Here is a 24,061-nt window from a genome sequence, read left to right as displayed (position 1 = left end):
GATCTGGCATTGCTATGAGCTGCAGTGTAGGTCACAGATGCAGCTCAGATCCAGCATTGCTGTGGCTGCGGTGGGGGCTGGCACCTGCAGCTCTGATTCAGCCCCTAGCCTGGGAACTTCCATGTGCTATAGGTGTGGCCCTAAAAACAAAAGGAAAAAAAATGCAGATTCATGATCAGTAGGTCTGAAATGCTGCAATTTTATAAGTTCTCAGGTGATGTCGCTGTGCCTGGCATGGGGGACCACAGCTTAAACAGCAAGGGTCTGGGTCAGTGGTTCTCTCCCAGGGCTATTTTCCCCCAAGTGCCAGGGAACACTTGGAAATCTTGGGAGACAGTTTTTGTTGTCACAACTGAGAGTGTACTGTTGGCATCTCCTGTGTAGAAGCCAGAGATGCTGAGACATAGCCCCCTTCAACAAGAATTACCTGGCCCCAAATGCCAAGAGTGCCAAGGGTGAAAAACCCTACAGTGGATGGATGGTCACTGGTCTGGATTAGAGCTTTTCAACCTTACATCTATATTGGAATCACCCGAAGAGCTTTGAAAATTCTGATGCCAGCGTCCCAACCCCAGACGTTTTGATCTGGTCTCACTCCTGCTCAGCCACCATTGAGAACCTCTCCCCTAGATCTTGCCAAACTAATCGTTGAGGAGGAGAGAAAAGAGTTTGAATCCTAATGCTTGGGATTGATTTTTCAGCCAGGCCGTTGCTGTTCTTTGCCCAATGGTAGAAATCATTTCCACAGCATTTATCTTCATAAAATGAAATAAAAGTAACATGCTGGATGAGAATCATACTTCTTGTGGAAATACGAAACAATTTTAGGATCGAGTCCACAAGAGTGGGGTAGAGCGGGGGCCGAGAAAAACCACTGCCAGCTCCCCCCACCAGAGGCATTTTTGGATGTGGGTGAAGGTGGCCTGGGATGGCAGGTGGCACGCATGGCACTGTTGAGTTACACGGTGCCAAACAAGGCTCCGGTATTAACCACGAGTCCTTTTTCCCCGTCACAGACACACGAATTTCTGACTTTCGACATCGACAAACTGACAAGTATAAACATTAGTTCTGCTGGATCACCAGCCACTCCAGTAACTTATAACTTTGAGCAGGGCCATCGCCATACCCTTCTGGTGTGGGGCCCCAGTCACTACCGAGTGGTAAGTAGCTGGGCATCTGCAGCCAACTCTTGACTGTGCGCGATGAGGCGGCCTTGAGGGGCTGTGACTTTGTCTTGAGTGGTATCGTATTGGATAATCCTCAGGTCTTCCCTCTTCCAGGACCCAAGTCCTTTGACTTCCAGCAAAAGTTTGACTGGTGGGACTTCCCACTGTGGCTCAGTGGAAAGGAATCTGACCAGCATCCATGAGGGCACAGGTCCGATCCCTGGCCTCGCTCAGTGGGTTAAGGATTCCACGTTGCCATGAGCTGTAGTGTAGGTCACAGACACGGCTCGGATCTGGCATTGCTGTGGCTGTGGTGAAGGCTGGCAACTGCAGCTCCGATTCGACCCCTGGCCTGGGAACCACCATATGTCTCGGGTGCGACCCTCAAGAGACATTGACCAAAAAGAAAAAAAAGTTGGACTGGTGGATGAGAAGAGTTAAAATCAATTTTAAAAAATTTGAAAAGAACCGGGCCTGGGGTGGGGGGTGTGTGTGTGTACACAAGTCACACAGTATATATGTGTGGATGTGAAGTCTCAGACTTTTTGAGATAAAATTTTAAATATATCATTAGTGGCATTCATTTTTTTAAAAATTGCACTGAGTAATTGGGAAATTGGAGCAGTCTCTGAAACTGTAAAGTGAATAGTACATCAGGTGAAAGCAGTAAAAATACATGTAAATGACTTCATGACAAAATATAGGTATCTAGTTATGCCATTCAGCAGATAAAGAAGCTCTTACGTTGACCTAATGAAGGAGTTATGGGTATTCTGTAAAGTGAACTTTTCTGGAGAAGTGAGCTTCTATAAAGCTGCAATGTGGGGAGTTCCTGTTGTGGCGAAGCGGAAACGAATCCGACGAGGAGCCATGAGGTTGCAGGCTTGATTCTTGGCCTCGCTTAGTGGGTTAATGATCTGGCGTTGCTGTGAGCTGTGGTGTAGGTCGCAGATGCAGCTTGGATCTGGTGTGGCTGTGGCTGTGGTGTGGGCTGGCAGCTGTGGCTCCAATTCAACCCCTAGCCTGGGAACCTTCACATGCTGCGAATGTGGCCCTAAAAAGACAAAAGACAAAAAAATTTTAAAAAAAATTTAAATCTGCAATATGGAATTAAGGCTTCATGGTAATGTATTTAATTAGGGAGCTGTTGAATGGCTTGGCCTAAGTTCTTAGAGGGCAGGATCCTGTGGACCGCTAAAAAGCAAGCCTTAGCAGCTGTAGAGGCTCGTGTTAACTTCAAGAAAAACCAGGGCTTAAGGGCAGAGCCTCAAACTCATCATTACGCCCTCAGCTCCCAGGATAAACGCCAGTATCACTCCCCTTCTTAAAGGCTGAAATGTCCACCTGAACTTATTCTAATGACTTAGCTTTGAAAATGTTTTCTTTCTCAGGTAAAGGACGGCCTTAACCAGAAGCCTGAAAAAGGAGAAAACGGAGTCAGGTATGTATATTTCTTTAAAACTTCCATTGTATCAGCTTCTTCTGGAAGTAATGCATACCCATAATAAAATCCAGCTGTAGCAAGGATATCAGCTGAGAGCATGGGATTTATCCCAGGAATGTAAGGCTGGCTCGGTATTTTTTAAAATTAATCAATAAAACGCATCATCTTAGTAAATTCAAGAGGAAAATCCACAGCGTATCAACTGAAGCAGAAAAGCACTTGATAAAATTCAGCATCCATTCATGATAACAACTCTCGGCAAACCAGGAACTGATGGGAACTTCCTTACTCCGAAAGAAGACATTTAGAAAAACCTGGGAACTTCCATATGTCGCAGGTACAGCCCTAAGAAAAAAGCAAAAAAAAAAAAGTGATCAGTCTGAAGGAGAAGAAAATATTACTTTTTAGCCTTAAAAGAAAAAACTTACTGAAATACAGTTGATTGCCAGTGATGTGTTAGTTTTAGGTTATAGCAAAGTGATTCAGTATATCTATCTATCTGTGTATATATATATATATATATATATATATATATATATATATACTGAGAATAATATAGGTATTCTGTTTTTAGATTCTATTCTATTATAGGTTATTGCAGGATATTGTTCCCTGTGCTACACAGTGGATCCTTGTTGGTTATCTATTTTATATATAGTAGTGCGTATATTTTAATCCCAAACTTCTAATTTATCCCCCCCCCCAACTTTATATCCTTGAAAATATATCCTCAAAAGGAAATATTCTGCATATCAGGACTAATTAACACTCCATGCGTCACTCAGAGGTCCTGCATCTTGATTGCTTTAATTTAACCAAGACTTTCTCACACGCCTTTTGCTTTTTCCTGGAACTTCCTTGGCCTCTTGTCGAGAAAAGCGCAAGCCTTTATCCCCCAGGGGAGCCAGGGAACGGATCCAACGATCCGCTTCTCTCTGGAAGCCTTCCACGTACGTGCTCTGTGACCGAACTGAACTTTGGCTCTGTAGTCCCTCGAGGCCACTGTCCTCATAGAATTTTCACTGTGTGCCCAGGTTTTAGCTTTTCTTTCTTGGACTCCGTGTCATCTTTCTCGTTTTGATGCAGATTATGCTCAGTTGTCTTGCCAAGAGGAGCTGTGAAATAAAATTGCAAGCCCTTGCCTGCCTGAAAATGTCTTTTTCTGTTCTTACACTTGGTCAGAGGTTGGCTGCTGTTTTCTTCCAGAACTTTGGAGGTTTATTTCTATTGGCATCTAGCACCTAGTTGTGCCGACAGAAAAAAAAAAAAAAAAAGGCATCTGCCTGTCTTTGTAGTTAATTTCATTTTCTCGTCGCCAGGCTTTATCTTCTTTCTCCCTGGTGTGCTCACATTTCTCTGCAGCATAATTCCAAGCTGGATTTGATGTTATTCCTCTTGCCAGCACGGGGACCTTTCTGTTTTTGGTTCCTTCCATCACTTTCTCTGTTCTCTTCTGTATTAGTCTGCTAGGGTGGCCACAGCAAAGCCCCACGGCCAGGGAGGCCTGAACCCACAGAAAGTGGCTTCCTCGCAGTTCTGGAGCCTGGAAGTCGAGGTCGGGGTGGGGGTGGGGTTGCCCTCCTCCGAGGTCCTCTCTCTGTGACCTGGCAGTCTTGGCTCTCGGTGTGCCTGGGTCCTCAGCTCCTCCGCTGAGGATGGCACCAGCTGACCTAATGACCTCGTGGTCCCTCTTCAAAGACCCTGTCTCCAAATACAGGCACATCCTGAGGGGCTGGGGGTTCAGACCTCAACATATGAATCGGGGCGGGGGGGGGACACAGTCCATCCCCTGACACCTTTTCTGTCTTCTGAATTGTTCACACACACACACACACACATCCCGCCTTAGCAGGTCTGGAAAGAAATAGGCTGATAGTGGTCACCTGAGCCTTCCTAGTTGATTCTGAGCTGGAACTGCCTCGGGAGTTTCCTTTGTGTCTCAGGATCCATTGCTTTGGTTTCTTCAGAAATGTCTCCTAACTTTAGAAACTTTGGTTTCTAAATTTATTTATTTATTGTGCTGTGGTTAGGCCGTATCTTATTTGGTCTGTCGGTCTGTCTCTCTGTTACGGACAATTTAGAGTGTGGTATCCTTTCTTGTCCTGGTGCTGTTAAAGCCTCATTCCCCCCTCCTCCCTCCCCTCTCTTCCCCCCGCCCCCCCTCCCCCATTCCCCCCCTCCTGCTCGCCCTCTTCCCTCTGCCCCTCCCCCTCCTCATCCCCCCATTCCCCCTCCTCATCCTTCTCCCCCTCCTCCCCTCCTCCTCCTCCCCCTGTTCTGCCTCCTCCTCCTGCTCTCCCTCCTCCCCTCCTTCCCCACTCCCCACTCCCCTCTTCCTCCCCTCCCCCATTCTCCCTCCCCTCCTCCCTCCCCTCTCTTCCCCCCTGCCCTCCTCCTCCCCATTCCCCCTCTTCCCTCTGCTCTCCCTCCTCCTTCTCCCTCTGCCCCTCCTCTCCCGTATTCCCCCCTCCCCTCCCCTTGTTCTCCCTCCTCCTCTCCCTCGCCTCCTCCTCCTCCCTGTTCCCCCTCCTGCTGCTCTCCCTCCTCCCCTCCTCCTCTTGTTCTCCCTCCTCCTCCTCCCTCTCCCCCCTCCTCCCCTTCTCCACCTTCTCCTCCTCCCTTTCTTTGATGAGATCTTGGAAAAGAAGGAGGCATTAGGTCAGCAGCACTGTACCCCACCAATCCCACCATGTGGTAAAAGATAAACTAGAAACTTTTTTCTTTTAATTGGAAACAACAAATCCTAATGGATCAATGGTCTTATTATTTCAGTAATGCCCAGGAGACTACACATTTTTTTTAAAAAGGGAAGTTCTGAAAAACCAGCATCAGAAACAAACTGATAATTAGGACAACTTTGAAAATTTCACGAAGTCAGACTTCTGAGTAATATAGGAAATAAAGTAAGAGGGCAACTTAAGCGCCATGGAATCCTCTTACTTGTGTGTATCAGGAGGCTGCAGGACCTAAACAGATTACCTTAAGTACAGTCTTTTATTTTGGGGGGTTTGTGTTTTGGGGTTTTTTTTTTCATCTTTTTAGGGCCGCTCTGTGGCCTATGAGGTTCCCAGGCTAGGCGTCTAATTGGAGCTGTAGCTGCCGGCCTACACCACAGCTCACAGCAATGCTGTATCCTTTAACCCACTGAGTGAGGCCAGGGATGAACCTGTGTCCTCATGGATGCTAGTCAGATTCGTTTCTGTTGAGCCACGATGGGAGCTCCAGTGCAGTCTTTTAAATAAAGTGGCAATATTTCAGTCATTGTAAATCCATTCCAAGAGCAATAATTTGCATCCATTAACCCCAAGCTCCCGATCCCTCCTGCTCCCTCCCTCTCCCCCTGGGCAGCCACAAGTCTATTCTCCAAGTCTTTGATTTTCTTTTCTGTGGAAACGTTCATTTATGCTGTATATTAGGTTCCAGTTATAAGTGATATCATATGGTATTTGTCTTTCTCTTTCTAACTTATTTCCGTCAGTATGAGAGACTCTAGTTCCATCCATGTTGCTGCAAATGGCATTATGCCGTTCTTTTTTATGGCTGAGTAGTATTCCATTGCGTATATATACCACATCTTCCTAATCCAATCATCTGTTGATGGACATTTGGGTTGTTTCCATGTCTTGGCTATTGCGAATAGTGCTGCAATGAACATGCGAGTGCATGTATCTTTTTTAAGGAGAGTTTTACAGTGGAAAAAATTTCAGTCGAAAATTGGTTGAGAACTTGATATTGATCTTTCTCATGCATTTTTTTAACATTACATGTTGCTAAATAAACAAGTTTTTGGCATGTTTTTAAACCTATGTTATTTTCCTGTATATCTCTCATTCTGTAATAATAATATAAGATATATTACATTAAAAATACTATTTTAGGGAGTTCCCGTCGTGGTGCAGTGGTTAACGAATCTGACTAGGAACCATGAGGTTGCAGGTTCGGTCCCTGCCCTTGCTCAGTGGGTTAAGGATCCGGCGTTGCCGTGAGCTGTGGTGTAGGTTGCAGACACGGCTCGGATCCCGTGTTGCCGTGGCTCTGGCATAGGCCGGTGGCTACAGCTCCGATTCAACCCCTAGCCTGGGAACCTCCATATGCCGCAGGAGAGGCCCAAGAAATAGCAACAACAACAACAACAACAAAAAAAAGACAAAAAGACAAAAAAAATACTATTTTAGCAGTTAGCCGTATTGATACATGTATCCCTTATCCAGTTGCCTAAACCATTGTACAATATTCTATCTCATGGATATACCACATTTTTTTTGTTTACGTATTTTTTTAATTAATTTTTTATGAAGTATAGTTAATTTACAATGTCATGCTATATCACAATTTTTTTAGTCTATCCCTCTATTTGAAGAAATTTAGGCTATTTTCACCTTTCCAAACAATGTCATAATCCACACTCATATATGTTTTTGTGCACATGTGGGAAGTTTCTCAAGGGCAGTGATCTTTAAACCTTTTATCACATTCAGTAAACATTTTGAGCACTTTGACAACGTATGAATATGATATCCTTTATAAATTACATATATATGTATACACTACAGTACCAACATAATGCGTGCATCACAAGTAATACAAAAAAGAACTATAAAGATGATAAGAGAAGTTAAAAAAACAATATTTTACAAATATTCTTATTCACTAGTGGTACGAAAATCATTTGTGTTGATAATATGATTATATACATCATTAGTTACTAAAAGTCTCAATTTAACATTTGAAAAAGGCTATGCAGAAAGCCTGGATGTCAGTTTATTTTCAATCCTGGTTTTCAAGACTGCCAGACTGAAGATGCTTCAAGAAGGGACTGTGCCTGAGGCATGACTGGCCATAAGTAGATTCAAAAAAATAGTTTCAGGAGTGGCTGAGTGGTTAACAAACCTGACTAGTATCCATGAGGATTCGGGTTCGATCTCTGGCCTCACTCAGTGAGTTAAGGATCCGGCGTTGCTTTGAGCTGTGGTGTAGGTCGCAGACACGGCTCAGGTCTGGCGTTGCTGTGGCTCTGGCGTAGGTCGGCAGCTACAGCTCCAATTCGACCCCTAGCCTGGGAACCTCCATATGCAGCAGGTACGGCCCTAAAAAACCCAAAACAAAAAACAAACAAGAAAAAGCTTCAAGCTTCATTTTAAAAATTGTGACGTTTTCAACAAATGGTACTGAGACAATGGGAAATCCACGTGCAAAAGACGGAAGTTGGACCTTCCACTGATACCAGACACAGAAATTAGCTTAAAGGATCATAGACCTAAATATAACTAAATGAATACCAGCTGTAGAAGAAAAATGGGAGTGAATCTTTATGACCTTGGGTTAGGCGATGGTTTCTTAAATATGAAACCAAAAGCACAAACAACAAAAGAAAAAAAAAAGCAGCTTAGGCGTCTTCAAAACTGAAAACATTTGTGCTACGAATGCTGTAGAGGACAACCCACAGAGAGAAAATAGTTGCAAATCATGTATTTGATTAGAGACACATCCCAAATATATAAAGAATTATTATGTACAGCATTGTAATTCAACTATAATCTAAAAATGTTTTTAAAATGCAATTCAATTTAAAAAAAAAGAATCCTTGCAACTCAATAATAAAAGGACAAATAACCCATTTTTTTTTAATGGGGCAAAGTATTTGGAGAGGTATTTATCCAAAGAAAATAAGTTATTGGCTAAAAAGCACATGAAAAGCTGCTCAGCCTCATTGCTCATTAGGGAAATGCAAATCTAAATCACAAAGAGATACCATGTCACATTCACTAGGCTGCAATGAATAAATTTTTAAAAACATAATAACAAGTGTTGGCAAGGAGGCAGATAAATTGGAATCCTTGCACATTGCTGGTGGAACTATAAAATGATGCAACTACTTGGAAAAACTGTTTCTCAAACTAGTAAACATGGAGTTACCGTATGGCCTAGCAATTTTGCTCCTAGGAATATAGCCCCCCAAAGTGGAAAATATATGTCCCACTCAAAAACTTGAAGATGAGAGTTCACAGCAGCATTATTGGCTAATAAGCAAGATGTGGAAACACCTCAAATGCCCATCAGTGATAAACAAACTGTGGTCTAGCCACACAGTGGAATATCATTCAGCCATGAAAAGGAATGGGGTGCTGATACATACGCTATAATGTGAATATGCCTTGAAAACATTATGCCAAGTGCAAGAAGCCCAACCCAGAGATCTCCTGCTGTATGATTCCATTTACATGAAATGAAGGCGGGCAGGTGCACAGGGACAGAAAGCAGATTAGCGAGTGGCTTCCATGGGCTGGGGACAGGGACACAGAGAGGCAGGGCCATTGGCTGTTGCTCTTGGGGTGATGAGAACTGGACTGTTGTGATGGCTGTACAACCCTGTGAGTGCAGTGAACTCACCGAGGTGCACACGTTGAAGGGGTGAATTTTGCAGTAGGGGAATTATATCTCATCAAGCCCCCCCTTTGTTTAACTAAAAAGGAACAACTATCACTGTCCCTTGGTTACTCTTTAAGGGACCCATCTTGTCGTTTTCTCACTGGTTCCCCCTCTCCATCCCTCATCCTGTGATCCTAGATCCTGGTGCTTCTGAGAAGCCCAACTTAAAGCCTTAATGGGACCCTAGGATTTGCGCCACGAGAACACTTAGAGAACCACAGATCCTAAACCTCCTCTTTCTTCGCCCTTCAAAGCACCCAGAATATGTTTATGTTTATGTGTTGCTGTTTGCGCTGTACTATTTTGTATGTATATGAAAACACATCTGCTATTTGTGATGCTGCTTTTTTTTCCAGGTTATTTCCATTCTTACTCGCATTTTGTACCAGCCCTGAGACATATGTCAGGCAGACGAGTCTTCCTTAAGTCCTAGGGTACGATTTATTCAGTCTTATGGCTTATAGTATATACAGCCAGGACCCCTGCCCAGGGTCTGTTTCCTAATCTCATACTATTTTCACTATCTTTCTCATTCAAAACAAAATCATTTTATTGAAGTATAGTTGACTTACAATATTGTGTGAATTTCTGTTGGTCAGCAAAGCGATTCAGAGAGATATACCAATACATACTATACACACACGCTCCTTCTTTGTCATATGCTTTTCCATGATGGCTTTACAGGATAGTAAATATAGTTCCCTGTGCTACACAGTAGGACCTCGTTGCTCATCCATTCTGTCTGTAATAGTTGGCACCTGCTAATCCCAAACTCCCGAGCCATCCGTCCTCCACCCGCCCTCCTCCTTGGTAACCACAAAGAGGTTCTCTGTGAATCTGTTTCTGTTTTGCAGATGAGTCATTTTGTGTCATAGGCCACATATAAGTGATCTCATAGGCTGTTTGTCTTTCTCTTTCTGACTTGCTTCACTTTAGTACGAGAATCTCTAGGTGCATCCGTGTTGCTGCAAATGGCGTTCTTTCCTTCTTTTCTGTGGCTGAGCAGTATTGCATTGGGTAAATAAATGCAGCACGTCTACTTTATCCATTCCTCTGTTGGTGGACGTTTAGGCGGTTTCTGTCCCTGTCTCTCTCTTGATATTTCATCTTAATCTTTTTCAACAGTGTCGTTTACAATTTGGAGCAGTGCTCATCCTCTTAGGCTCCTGTTGACCTGTGTCAGGCTCAGTTGTCTGTATTAACCCCCTGTCAAACAACACAAGTCAAATGCCTAAGGACTTCCGGCACTGAGTCGAATTCATAGAAATGTTCTTTCAGTCCCTCAGTTGGCCCAGGAGTAATATGGCCACAAAGGAGATGAAACCTGGCCACTGTTGACAAAAATTAATGAGTAGTCGATCTGAAGGAGAAGTAGAGCATTTGAGGCCAGCTGCCCTGAGGATCGGAACCCAGGAGACAGTTGTTCAGAAAACTCTGAGCGCTGTTGCACTTGTTAGAAGTCAAAAGTGCTTCACTTACACAAAAGTATTTCAAAACATACGTTTTCGAGAGCTCAGAATGACACACTGCGTTTTTATATAAGGTTCGCCAAAAGTGATTTCACATCCCTAAAATAGATGGTGATGGAATGTAATTTCTGTGGGGTTTTTTTTTTGTGAAGGGGGAGCCACACCCACGACGTCGTATGGAAGCTCCCAGGCTGGGGGTTGAATGGGAGCTGCGGCTGCCAGTCTACACCACAGCCACAGAAACACTTGAGTTGTTTACCTCCTAAGAGCCATATGAGTGCTGCACGTGTAGACAGATGCTTAGAGATCCTGGCTTGAATGTTCCAGGCTGCAGGAGACTCTGTCCCAGGGAGGAAGCAGTGCTGCCCCCAATCAAACCAGGAGCTTGGGCACAGGGGACACTGCAGAGATTGGAAGTCTCGGGACCTGACACCCCGTCTGACCGGGGGTTCCATTCGCAGCCTGACTCCCGCTGGGTGCCACCTGCAGACATAGGTCCCTACCCTCCGAAGGGAATCCCCCTAGTCTGTCTCTGATGGCTGGGCTGGCCCACTGCTTCCTCGCCACTTCCTGGGCCCCTCCCTGCCTCAGGCTCTGTTGTAGAGAGAAAGGAAGAAACGGGCTCTCCTGCCCCCCAAAGAAGCCCCAGTTGGAGGCTGCCTTTTAGTACTGGGCAACTTCTGCTTTGGGTTCTTTTCCGCTTTGTCTCTCAAGCTTCTGAAGCAATGAGAAAAATGACACGCTTGCCTTCTGGAAGGGGGCAGGGTCAGCAACGACGTCGATCCGTGCTTCATATCCCCACTGTCGTCACCGTGGTGCCTGGTCACAAAGTGCTTAGAACCGGCCTTTAACTGTTTAATAAACTCTCGCAGGTGTGTTCTCATGGGCAGGTGCACAAAGACACACCTGGGCTTGGATACTTGCTGCCTTTAGACACCTGCTGCCAACATCTCAGTTCCCTCCAAAAGGGAAACGAGCCCAACCTCAGATGCCTCTCCTGGACCCTAGAGCAGCTCGGTCCAGGATCTGGTCACGAGAGCGTGGGTTTTGTGTTTCAGATTTGTAAATACTTTTGACGAGAGCTTCAATGTCACGATGGATGGGAAAGTCTACACAGATGTCACCAGTCACAACGCCAGCGCCTATCAGTTTTTTCCTTCAGGCGCGTAAGTACCTACACCGAACACGTTGCTCCAAAGTTCAGGAGTTTCCAGTTTGTTTGTTTTTTTAAATAATACATGGGCGCTTTCCACGCCAAGAACGTTGGCCTGTATTCTTCTTTCTCTTCCACAGAAAAAGCTTCGTCGTGCACTCACCAGAGATTTCACCGCAGTGCAAAAATAATTTCACGTCCTCCAGCCTTGAATTTGGCAGCGCGTTTACCTATGTGATCACGAGGAAGGTGAGTCAAGGCCCTGATGCAGAAGTTCTGCTCCCACCCTGTTGATAGGATGTCAGGATGTGGCTTTCACATGGGCTTAGAATTAACTCACTTGACTGCTGATTCTTGAGTTGATCACTGCCTTCCGTTCATGGTGAGAATACAATTAAACAGGCCGACTTACTCTAAAAGTTCACGACGACCCGTGTCTGATGCTTCCTCGTAGACGGTGAACATGGACTTTTCAAGAAGCTGTCAATGTTCTCCACCAACTGAGCTTCCAATCGCCTCTCTTACTTAGGAGAAAAATGCCAGTGAGCATATTTTTCAGATCCCACTGAGGCCATCCCATCTCAAGTATAAAATATGGTGTTGCTGGAGTTCCTGTTGTGGCGCAGTGGTTAACAAATCCATGGCTAGGAACCATGAGGTTGCAGGTTCAATCCCTGGCCTTGCTCAGTGGGTTAAGGATCCAGCGTTGCCGTGAGCTGAGGTGTGGGTTGCAGATGCGGCTCGGATCCCGCGTTGCTGTGGCTGTGGTGTAGGCCGGTGGCTACAACTCCGATTCGACCCCTAGCCTGGGAACCTCCAAATGCCGTGCATGCGGCCCTAGAAATGGCAAAGGAAAAATAAAAAATAAAATACAGTGTTGCATATTTACATTGAAAATGTGGGAGGTCCCGTCGTGGCTCAGTGGTAACAAACCCAACTAGGATCCATGAAGATGCGGGTTTGATCCCTGGCCTCGCTCAGTGGGTTGAGGATCCAGTGTTGCTGTGAGCTGTGGTATAGGTCGCAGATGCGGCTTGGATCCTGCTGTGGCTGTGGCATAGGCCAGTAGCTACAGTCCAATTTGACCCCTAGCCTAGAAACTTCCTAAAAAAAAGTGAAAGAAAGAAAGAGAGAGGTATACTTACAGGATCCATCCTGTGCCGTGATTCTGGAGGCCAAATTCATTTGGCCCGTCTGAGCCATCTTATTCTGGAAGCAGTCTCCAGTTTCATTTCTTCTCGTTTTTGCCTTTCTGGTTTAGGAGGACGGCTGCCCCGACCTGAAGATTTTTGAAGATATTTCCCCCAATACGATTAACATGGCTCTGCAGATCCCGCAGTATTTCCTCATCACCTGCGGCGAGGTGGTCTTCTCTGTCACGGGACTGGAGTTCTCCTATTCTCAGGTCACTCGTCTACTGTTGCACACCATCCCCTGCAACCCTGCCTCCAAAAACGGCTCCTGGGACTGAATTAAAAGCTGGGGCAGTCCTGTGTTTACAGTGTAAAAAAAAAAACTCTAGAAAGCATTGTGGTGGATTCTCCCAAACAGAGTTCTGAGGACCGTCAAGTTTTATACACTGAAAAAGAACATTACTCTGTTCGGAGTTCCCACTGTGGCTCAGCGGTAATGAACCCGACTGATATCCACGAGGACATGGGTTTGATCCCCGGCCTTGCTCAGTGGGTTAAGGATCTGGCATTGCTGTGAGCTGTGGTGTGGGTCAAAGACATGGCTCAGATCCCGCGTTGCTGTGGCTGTGGTGTAGGCTGGCGGCTGTAGCTTCAATTCAACCCCTGGCCTGGGAACCTCCATATGCTGCACCAGTGGCCCTAAAAAGACCAAAAAAAAAAAAAAAAAAAAAAGAATATTACTCGGTTCAGCATTGTGTGTACATCTCATAGGTGTCTGATTCCAGTCATTTAGTAGAGATTTGGGGTCCTAAGTAGGAAAAACTATTTTAAGGACCGTTACTGGGGTCACGATGGTAGGTGGAGCCCACATTCTGAAAGAGCGCCACTGACAGCAGTGCTCATTTGCAGGCTCTGTGTCCTCATTAGCTTCAAGGCTCAGTTGACATCCCTTTGTAGTGCCCAGTAAACACCCTGATTTTTTTTTTCAGCTGCACCTGTCATGGTTCCCAGGCTATGGATCAAACCCGTGCCACAGCCCTGACCTGAGCCACAGCAGTGACAATACCGGATCCTTAACTACTAGGCCTCCGGGGAAGTGCTAAACACACTGATTAAGGCCTAGCCTTTCAAAGTTTAAAAAAAAAAACAGTATTGCTTTTGTGTATTTTAGACTAATGAGGCAAATTTTGCTAATACCTGAGTCAGAGCTGAGTTTCTGAGCTATTTTATCAAAATACCATTAGAAGAGTTCCTGTTGTGGTTCAGCGGGTTAAGAACCCGACTAGTATCCATGAGGATGCGGGTTCAACCCCTGGCCTCCCTCAGTGGGTTAAGGTTCCGGCATTGTCATGAGCTGCAGCGTAGGTCACAGATGCAGCTCAGATCTGGCGTGGCTGTGGCTGTGAGGTAGGCTGGCAGCTGCAGCTCCGATGCTGCCCCTAGCCTGGGAACTTCCATATGCTGCAGGTGTAGCCATAAAAATGAAAAAAGAAAAAAAAAACACACAGTTAGAGTCGTCATAGCCCCACCATACCTAGTACCATCAGTTTTCGCAGTGAAGACGGTAATGAGGGCGGAATAATCGCCTTCTGCAGTGACCTCACCGTCGAATTCAGGAGGTGACTGTAACCCAGGTGCCAAGAGCTTGAAGAGGGGTTTTGGTGACGCGACAGGGAGGTTCACAAAAGACCAAGATGACAGTGCAGAGAGCAGCGTCCCTTTTGAGAGAAGGGTAGTTTAGACCAAATAGCCGTGCTTGAAACCCCTTCTGTAGAAAGAGAATCGGTTCCTCTGCAGACTTGTCGCTTCCTTAGGATGACAGCTTGGCGAGCGTGTGGGGACGGAAAACAGAGGATTCATGTATGTTCATGCAGCGTGTGCCTCGGGATGGCTGGGTATCCGTGGGATAACCCTTTTTAGTTTAAGCCAACCTGACTCTTACGGTGCACGTGGGGGCCAGGCGGCCTCATTAAACGCGTGGGTGAGTGAGCCGTGTTCTTCTGCTCTGAGCTTGGCCTCTGGCTTGGGACTCACTCTGCTTCACTTCCTCAGGCTCCTTCCAACATGAAGTCGGTGCTTCAGGCAGGATGGCTGTTGACCGTGGCTGTTGGCAACATCATCGTGCTTATCGTGGCAGGAGCAGGCCAGTTCAGTGAACAGGTAGGGGCTGGAAAAGAGATTGCGAGAACGTCTGTCTTAGCTGTGAATGGTTATCTTGACAACCCTCTGCCCCCCGCCCCAGCCATCCATATACACATGGGCCTCTTGGCCAACGGCTGAGTACAACTGCCAAGCCAGCCAGACAGGGCGATGCCAAATAGTCCTATGGCCACGTGTGTGCTGATCCTTCTGATTTCTGCCTGGTGTTAGACAGCTGGAAAATAGCCAGGTGTCACCAGATGGGTCACCAGACCTACACCCTATGGTGGTTTCCTCTCCCAGTAAAGATCTTCTTGGCGTTCTCATTGTGACTCAGTGGGTTAAACACCCGACAGAGTATCTGGGAGGCTGCGGGTTCGAGCCCTGGCCTCGCTCAGTGGGTTAAGGATCCGGCATTACCACGAGCTGTGGCATAGGTCACAGATGCAGCTCAGATCCAGCGTTGCTGTGGCTGTGGTGTCGGCTGGCAGCTGCAGCTCCACTGTAACCCCTGGCCCAGGAACTTCCATAGGCTGCAGGTGTGGCTGTAAAAATCAAAATAAGTAAATAATAATAATAATAAAGAAAGATCCTCCCTAGCTTCAGCGATTGCAGCTTAATGGCCCCAAACCAGGCATGTGATCTGGAAAGTTTCATATCCCTGAAGTTAAAGCCATCCTGTAGGTTGTCACTATATAATAAAATGAGAGCTTTTCCAGTACTGAAATGCTCCCCTTTGGTGCTCAGCATCTCCGCCTCATGAGGGGGCGGTCCCTCGCCCCGTCAGATTCGTCACTGCCCCCACCGGGTCCCACCAGAGCCCGTGCTAATCCTGCATGGCCATGACCTCACGGTGTTGCCAGAGGATACCACGGGGGGCTGAGAACATTTCAGCACGTTCTTTTTGCCTCGAGAGCACTGCCTGGTGTTCTGGGGTCCCCTGTCCTTCCAGGGGCCAGCTCTGTGCCTTAAGACTGGTTTTCAGAAAGTTTCTCTCCTCTTCCCCAAGTCCTGGGTGTCTGCACACCAGAGATGTTAGGAAAATGTTAACGTTATACTTGGACGTTCAAGAAAAGCTGGACCAAGAAATTATCACAACGTTGTAAGTCAACTATGCTTAAATAAAACATTAAAAAATGGGGAAAAAAAAAAAGGAAAGAAAGAAAAGCTGGACAGGAGTTCCCTGGAGACCTAGCCATTAAGGATTCAGCATTGTCACTCCTGTGGCTCGGGTTCAATCCTTGGCCTGGAAACTTCTGCGTGCCAGGAGCACACCCCCTGACCCCCCCAAAAAAAACCCTAGCCAATCTATATCGTGGCAGCAACCTACCAATTTTCCCTAACAACTTAATTCCCAAGCACCTCCCCTCTGGATGTAGCAGGGAGATGGACCCGAGAGACAGACATTTCCATAACCTGCACTGTGTTTCTTTCTTGCTTGCTCCCATTCCTTCCAAGTGGGCCGAGTACGTTCTGTTCGCGGGGTTGCTCCTCGTCGTCTGCGTGATATTTGCCATCATGGCTCGATTCTACACGTACATCAACCCAGCAGAGGTTGAAGCTCAGTTTGATATGGACGAAAAGAAAAAGTACCCGGGAAAGGATAGCCTGTACCCCAAGCTGGACACCTACGTACAGACGCAGATGTGACCATCAAGAAGCACGTGGAGGATGGCGTGGGCCCAGAATGTGCCTGGGCCTCCTGTCCCCTGGTGACAGGACCCTCTGCTGGGTGGCCCCTGATGGGAACGACTTGAGGACAGTGAACCAAACCAAGAAAGCTATTTTCTAAGTAGCCAGCCATGAACCTAAAACTCTAAAATATGTCCTGCTGTTCCTTTTTTTTTTAGAGATGTCTTTAAAAGCACACACACATATGTGCACACACACACAACGCTGAGTCCATACCCTGCGTGTTACTCCTTTCCTACCACACAAATCAAGTTATTTGCGATTAAGTTTTTGAAATGGTGGCAAAGTTGTGTATTGTTTGCATTCAGACATTCTATGGAAACGGTGTTAAACAAGACAGGAGCCAAGATGAAAAGTGAGCGTATGGGTTTTGCAGTGGAACGTGATAAGACTGCCCTCTTCCCCGATAGCTTTATGTTCGGTTTGAGTTTCATTTTTTCCAGATCCTCCCTCTTTTTAAATTATGTGTCACTCAAAAAACCAGCCAAGTAAAGAAGGCAAGTCATGGTTTTTGGTGTTTCGATGGTATGAAATAAATTCTAGTTCTGAAGAGTGTGTATTTTGAGGCAGAGTAAGAAATTCCTGAGAGTTCCCGTCGTGGCGCAGAGGAAACGAATCCGACTAGGAACCAGGAGGTTGCGGGTTTGATCCCTGGCCCTGCTCAGTGGGTTAAGGATCTGGTGTTGCCGTGAGCTGTGCTGTGGGTCGCAGACACGGCTCGGATCTGGCATTGCTGTGGCTGTGGTGTAGGCCAGCAGCTACAGCTCCGATTAGACCCCTAACCTGGGAACTTCCATATGCCGTGGGCGCAGCCCTAAAAAGACAAAAAAAAAAAAAAATTCCTAACATGTTTCCTGATTATAAAGGCTGTGCCCACTCCTCGAAATCTCATCAGAAGTTGATAAAAGCGTGGGCAAGGCAGTGCCCACATATAGCAGATTTCAGGAGGAGGAACCAGCAAGGCTACTTTTCTCAGGAACAATGCATCCACCTGCATCTTTTATCTCAGGAGCTTCCTCGGTGTGTGTGTGTGTGTGTGTGTTTGTGGACCATCCAAAGTGTTTGCCAATACTCGTGCACATGTTCCTACTTGAGTAAAAATTGTTCTGCAATGCCGTCAACCCTTCCTGCCTGGTTCATCCTGTGAATGTTCATGATTAACTGCTCCCAGGTGTCATCCCAGAGCCAGTCTGCTTTGGCCCCGCTGCGGACAAGCGGCAGTTCATAGGCTGGTGCCCATCTCTGAAGGTGGGAACCCCTTCCGTTAGGTGCTTAGCGCTCTAAGATGCTTGACGCACGAGCTCCTCGTCGCACCATGGAGACAGACAGAAGCAGGGAGACGCAAAGTCTGGAATGAGTAACGCAAGCGGGATCATCCGCGCTCTCTAAGGACGTGCCCTCCTCATCACATCCTTCTTCCTCAACCCCGGAGGCCCTTTCTTCTCTGGCTCTGTCACCTTTCTCCCTGCTCACTCTGATCCACCAGCATCGAGCTGCTTCTAGGTCAAAGGCAAAAGAAAAATCAGGTCCTAAGACTCATTCCCTGCCCACGCCGCGCCCACCCTCTCCTCCTGGCGAAGCCCCCTTGGCCTTCAGATCCAGGCAGCGTCCCCCGTCGGCCTGTGTCCCTCCCCCGCACCCTGGTCCCACACCCTCGGCGTCCTGTGACCATCCTGCTTTGCCTGGAACTGGAAGCTCTCTGCGTGTATCTTATTCTCCATTCAATCCGGAATATGATAGGTCTGTGTTAATTAATCATTTTAAATCTCTCGGATTATGAGGCGAGATGGAAAAGGCCACGCTCTGAACATTCGCCAGTGATTGGAATGAGCCTCGTGGACAAGGTCTAGAGCGACGGACTCGCGAGGAGGGGCTCTGCGTGGGTTCGCCTCTGAGGGTTCCTCCCCTCTAACCTCCGCAGGGGGCCTCTGATGGGCACTCAGCCTCCTTTCCCCACCCTCGTCCATAAGCCACAGAGAACGCATCCTAAACCCTCAAGAGGCACTCGGGTCCTCACGCTTCTTCAGCCGCTGGGTCACACGGGGCAGCTCCTTCCCTTCCAGCTCTCGTTTTCCTCTCCTACGAAACAAGACAACACGTGACAGACTGAGCTCTTTAAAATCCTTGTTAGAGGAGTCCCCGCTGTGGCCCAATGGGATTGGCAGCACCTTGGGAGCGCTGGGATGCAGGTTCGATCCACGGCCGGGCGCCGTGGGCTAAGGATCCGGCATTGCAGCAGCTGCGGTGTAGGTCACAACTGCGGTTTGGATCTGACCCCTGACCCAGGAACGCCATATGCTGCGGGGTGGCCCAAAAAGGAGAAAAAAAGATCCTTGCTGGAGGGGGCCTGGCACACACCAGGCTTCCAAAAAGTGAATGAAGAGCTGCCCCTCGGCTGACTGTGACCAAGCACGCCTTGCAGTTGGACAGGAACAATGCCTACATAATCTCCACTGGCCTTGAAAGGATAAGGGGGGGTGATCTCCACTGGCCTTGAAAGCATAAGGGGGAGCAGAGGAACCAGAGTACTTTGCTCCTCAGGGCTGTTTCCAGAGTAATCCTCCTTCTAGCTGTTATTTGACCATTTCTTCCCAACGGGATCAAGACCGCCGGGCGCCATCATGGGTGTTCAATGGCGAGTGTCATGGGTGGGAGCAGGGGAGGGGGTCCCACGGGGCCAGACCCACAGCCTCTGGTCTCCTGCCCTTCCCTTGGCCCTCGTCTTTCGTGCTCTTCGCCTTTCTCTAATTCCAGGCTGACCAGTGTTTAACCAAAGTAATTCACTGACTTGAACACTGGCTGAGTGTTAAACACCTGGGTGGGGGAGAGTCCCTGCCATGGAAACACTTTCACTGGAAATAGCAGGATTTCATTGCTCTTACCTAAAAGCCAGAGTATTTTGCAAATTGGTTATAATGCCCATAGGGAGTTTATTCTTGTTATGTTTCCACTTTCTCCATAATTTTTTTTTTCATTTTGAAAAATGAAAATTTCATTTTTCTTCAAGATACTAAGATATTTATTTTCCAGTCTCTTTTAGTCTTTATGAAACATTTGATTTTTGTTGGCCGTTTTAGCCACAGATTTCGTCATGCATTCTGGAATTTTTTTTGCAGCCTCATTTTCTCAATGGCAAGAGTTAACACTTATTGGACACTGACTATGGGCAGCCTGCATGTGACACGCTTTACTGTGTGAAGGTGACAAGCATGTAGGCCTTGCAACAGCTCAGTAATGTAAATTACTGTTGTAATTCCCATTTCGGAGAGGAGAAAACAGGCACAGAGAAACCCAGTAATCTGCTCAAGGTCACGTTCACAGTCTGGCTCCATAGCCCAGCGACCAGCCACCACACAGACCTGCCTCTCATCGCCAGTGTTCAATGGACAGCATCAATGAACTGAATTTAATCCTTATAATGACACTAAAGAAAGTCGTATTACCCCATTTTAGAGATAAGAAGACTGAGGACTAACCAGCCTAAGTAACTCGCCCAAGGCCTTGTACCCAGCAGTTGGCCGAGCCGGGAGGTGAACCCAAGCATGTCTGAGCGGGGGAGACACCTGTGTCTTACTCACTGGGCGATACTGTCTCCTTTCGTGTAGTGAAGTGCAGACCTGTGATGGCCAAGGGCAAAGGAGGTGCAGGGTGGGGGTGGGGGAGCTCAGAGAGACACCGTTCCCTGGGGGGGACCCCCCGGGGCTGGCTGCGATGGACAAGGGGACTTTGGGTAGTGAGGACAGGCTGCTAAGCTCTGATCGCAAAGGATTAAATAGAAAAGATTAAACACAAGAACCATCTTAGGGGAGCCAGGGCCTCCTGTAAAGACCTTGTGGTGTTCTGGAAACACTGGAACCCTTCACCCGGGCTCTGAGTTTTGCACGCCCCATGGCCGGTGGCGTCCCGTCGCTGGCTCCTCCCAGGTCCCCAGGGATCAGCTCCGAAGCTCACCACAGGGACCAGTGGCTCACAGGAGGGGCAGCGGGCGTGGGGGGTAGGGGCTGGACCGCAAAGGAGGAGTGGCCATTGTCCAGGCTGGAGGGAACAGCAGGTCACAGCAAGGATCACAGAGAATGGGCAGGGTGAGTGTTCTGGAGGCCAGTGTGGGGCCCTAAAAATTTTCTTTTCAATTGTAGTAAAATTCGTATTAAAAAGTTCACCGTTGGAGTTCCCGTCGTGGCGCAGTGGTTAACGAATCCGACTAGGAACCATGAGGTTGGGGGTTCGGTCCCTGGCCTCGATCAGTGGGTTAAGGATCCGGCATTGCCGTGAGCTGTGGTGTAGGTCACAGACGTGGCTCGGATCCCGAGTTGCTGTGGCTTTGACATAGGCCAGTGGCTACAGCTCCGATTAGACCCCTAGCCTGGGAACCTCCATATGCTGTGGGAGCAGCCCTAGAAAAGGCAAAAAGACAAAAAAAAAAAAAGTTCACCACTGAGCCATTTTTTTTCTCTTTAAATCTTTTTTAAAATTTTTTTGAAGTCCAGTTGATTTACAAGGTTGTGATCATTCTGCTGTACTACAAAGTGACTCACACACACATACACACATCCACAGTGCTGTGCAACCGTCACCGCCATCCAGATCCAGAACTTTCTCAGCTTGCAAAACTGAAACATGATCCTCCTTAACCAGGAACTCCCCAACCCCCGTCCTGAGGCCTCCATCTCAGACCTGATCAAAGGCAATAAACAGGAGAGAGCCTGGGCCACCTGGGGCCCGAGGCTTATCAGTCAGGACACAGCCCGCCTCCAGCCACTGAGCCTGACCACATGGCTTTTGTTTTTTCATGGTGTTTTGGTGGTGGTGGTGGTGCTGGTGGGTTTTGTTTGTTTGTTGTTGTTGGGGGTTGTTTTTGTTTTTTTCCATTTTTGGCTACCCAGTGGCATATAGAGGTCCCAGGCCAGGAATCAGATCCAAGCTGCAGTCACAATCTAAGCCACAGCTGCAGCAATGCTGGATCCTTAACCCACTGTGCCAGGCCAGGGATCGAACCTGTGCCTAGTGCTCCCAAGACACCACCAATCCCATTACACCACAGCGGGAACTCCTCCAGGGCTTTTATTTGGTGGAATATCTGGCTTGTTCTAATGAGACTTGGGGGCTCCCATAGATGTGTTTAAAGACTCAAAAGGAACAGAAGTGGGATCTGGCAGGTTGCTATCCTGCTGCCCTTGAAACAGAGCCATGCATTTCTTAAGGCTGAATGTTCTGGAGGCCGGTGTGGGGCCCTAAGAACTTTTATTTGTGTGGGGATCTGAGGATTGGTCCAGACGGTGGGCTTTGTGGCTGGGGACTGTACTGCCCTGAGCACTGGATCAAGGAAGTTCCCATTGTGGCTCAGTGGGTTAAAAATTCACCCCGCATCCATGAGGATGCAGGTTCAATCCCTAGCCTCGCTCAGTGGGTTAAGGATCCGGCGTTGCTGTGAGCTGTGGTGTAGGTCACAGATGCGGCTTGGATCCCATGTTGCTGTGGCTGTGGTGTAGGTTGGCAGCTGTAGCTCCGATTCGACTTCTAGCCTGGGAACCTCCACATGCAACAGGTGTGGCCGTAAAAAGAAGAAAAAAGTGTCTCCTGTAACACTTCATGTTTCACATGTGGCTCAGGGAGGAGCGAGTCAGGAGGCAGCTCTCACAGAGCTCGGTTTTGCAGGTGTTCCCAGCTTTGCAATTGCCAAGAAAAAGTGCCAGGCCCTGCCTGCCCTCAGCTGTCCCTTTGGCCAGAGAGGACAGTCACAGCTGCCCCCTGCTGTTCAGCAGATTTCACGCTCCACGAGACTAACCTCCAGTGAGGTGTGTTCGCCTTACCTGCTCCTTGGTTTGGTCTGCACTCCTGGAAAGAATTCTCAACAGGTTCCACTCAGCGAGGAAGCGTCACCACCTACGTGTGTCCAATAAGTCCTAAGGACCTACAGCAGGCAGCCCAGGTGGGCGGGCGCCCTCGGGCAGGATCAGTGGCCTTAGAAGAAGTGAGATCCAGAGGAGTTCTCATTAATGGTGGCGTCGCTGCAGCACCAGGATGCAGGTTCAATCCCCAGCCCCAGACAGTGGGTTAAAGGATCCAGAAGTGAGATCTCTCCCTTCCCCCTTTCTCCCTTCCCTTCCCCCCTCTCCCCTCCACCTCTCTCTCCTCCCCTCCCCCTCCCTCTCTCCCCCCCCACCCTCCCTCTCTCCTTACCCCCCACCCCCTTGGCCAGGCAGCCGTCTGCAAGCCGGGAAGAGAGGCCTCACCGGAAACCAACCCTGATGGCATCTTCATCTTGGACCTGCAGCCTCCAGAACTGTGAGAAAACAAATGCCTGTTGGTTAAGCCCCAGGCCGTGGCCTTTTGTTGAGGCAGCATGAGCTGATGAGTACTGGGTCCAACTGTCCCTTTTTGTCAGGGTCTCAGTGAGTTTCAGGGGCAAAAGCTGGGACGAGCTGATCAGCCTAATTCATGAGACAGTGTATGTGAAGTGCTTGGGCCTCCAGCAGTGCTTGGCACGCAGTAAGGGCTCTGTAAATGCCAGCAACCATTGTTCCGGTCAAGCTACTTAGTAAGCACCTCCTCTGGGCTATTATTACCGTTTAACATACCAGGGGTACAAAATAGATGACCCATGAGTGTGGAGTTGACCAGCATTTACTGAGTACCCAGACCAGATCGTCGGGGTCCAGCTGTGATGGGTTTACCCAGGGATGTGTCAGGATGGGAGGGCAAATCAGGCTGGGAATCTGGGGTCTGAGGGGTGGCCCCCAGGCCCTTCTCTCTCCACTGTCCCCCAGCAGAAGCCACCAGTCAAGGCAGTCACCTCAGTTACTTCCTGCTTCTAAAAAAAAACCCCAAAAAACAAGCCTGAGGAGTTGGGCAGGGCGGGGGCCCTGGGCGAATGCCCGCAGGTGTTTTGTCTAGTGGCTCTGGGCAGGCCCAGCTCTGATGAAGCAAGGTCATCACAACTGCTCGCCTGGCAGTTCCCCAGTTCGGCCACAAGATGGCAGAAGAGAACATCCTTGGGGGGAAACGAGCTAACAAAAGACTGTCAGAAATATCCTACTAGGAATTTTTTGTGAATGCGCATCAGAAAGCCTGGGCATATACTGTGTGTTTATATTTCTAGAAATCTTATTCTTGGGACTGGCAGAGTGGACCTCTTTTATTCCTGGGACTCAGATACAGATTCCAGCAGGGGTCGCTGTTCCTCAGGTTGGCCCCAGGTGGCAGGTGGAAACACTGGTTTTGGATGAGTTGGGAAAAAAATACAGGTTTATCGAGTACTTCCTACAAGCCAGAGTATGCATGACTTAACATTATCCTCATCCATTTATTTGTTTGTGCAATAAATATTTATTAAGCATCTACTGCTTTTCAGGTACTGATATAGGCCAGATAAACTAATAAATAGATAATAATGTCAGGTGTTGATAAGTGCTGTGAAGCAAAAATAAACAGAC

General features: G+C 47.8%; 1 protein-coding gene across 1 annotated transcript in view; it reads left to right on the top strand.

Moving 5' to 3' along the window:
• Nucleotides 1-17,749, top strand: part of SLC15A1 (solute carrier family 15 member 1) — a 57,397-nt gene extending 39,648 nt beyond the window's left edge. Inside the window, exons 17-23 of the mRNA XM_047756398.1 lie at nucleotides 1,017-1,163; nucleotides 2,561-2,610; nucleotides 11,570-11,677; nucleotides 11,805-11,913; nucleotides 12,926-13,069; nucleotides 14,850-14,957; nucleotides 16,395-17,749. Of these exons, the coding sequence (XP_047612354.1) occupies nucleotides 1,017-1,163; nucleotides 2,561-2,610; nucleotides 11,570-11,677; nucleotides 11,805-11,913; nucleotides 12,926-13,069; nucleotides 14,850-14,957; nucleotides 16,395-16,586 (858 nt within the window). The 3' untranslated portion in view covers nucleotides 16,587-17,749. The remainder of the gene's footprint in view (nucleotides 1-1,016; nucleotides 1,164-2,560; nucleotides 2,611-11,569; nucleotides 11,678-11,804; nucleotides 11,914-12,925; nucleotides 13,070-14,849; nucleotides 14,958-16,394) is intronic.
• The last annotated feature ends 6,312 nt before the right edge of the window (nucleotides 17,750-24,061 follow it).

The sequence above is a fragment of the Phacochoerus africanus genome, chromosome 13, assembly GCF_016906955.1.
Source record: "Phacochoerus africanus isolate WHEZ1 chromosome 13, ROS_Pafr_v1, whole genome shotgun sequence".
Classification (NCBI taxonomy): Eukaryota; Metazoa; Chordata; class Mammalia; order Artiodactyla; family Suidae; genus Phacochoerus; species Phacochoerus africanus.
The sequence above is the reverse complement of the archived record's forward strand: the minus strand, read 5'-3'. Positions and strand labels throughout refer to the sequence as shown.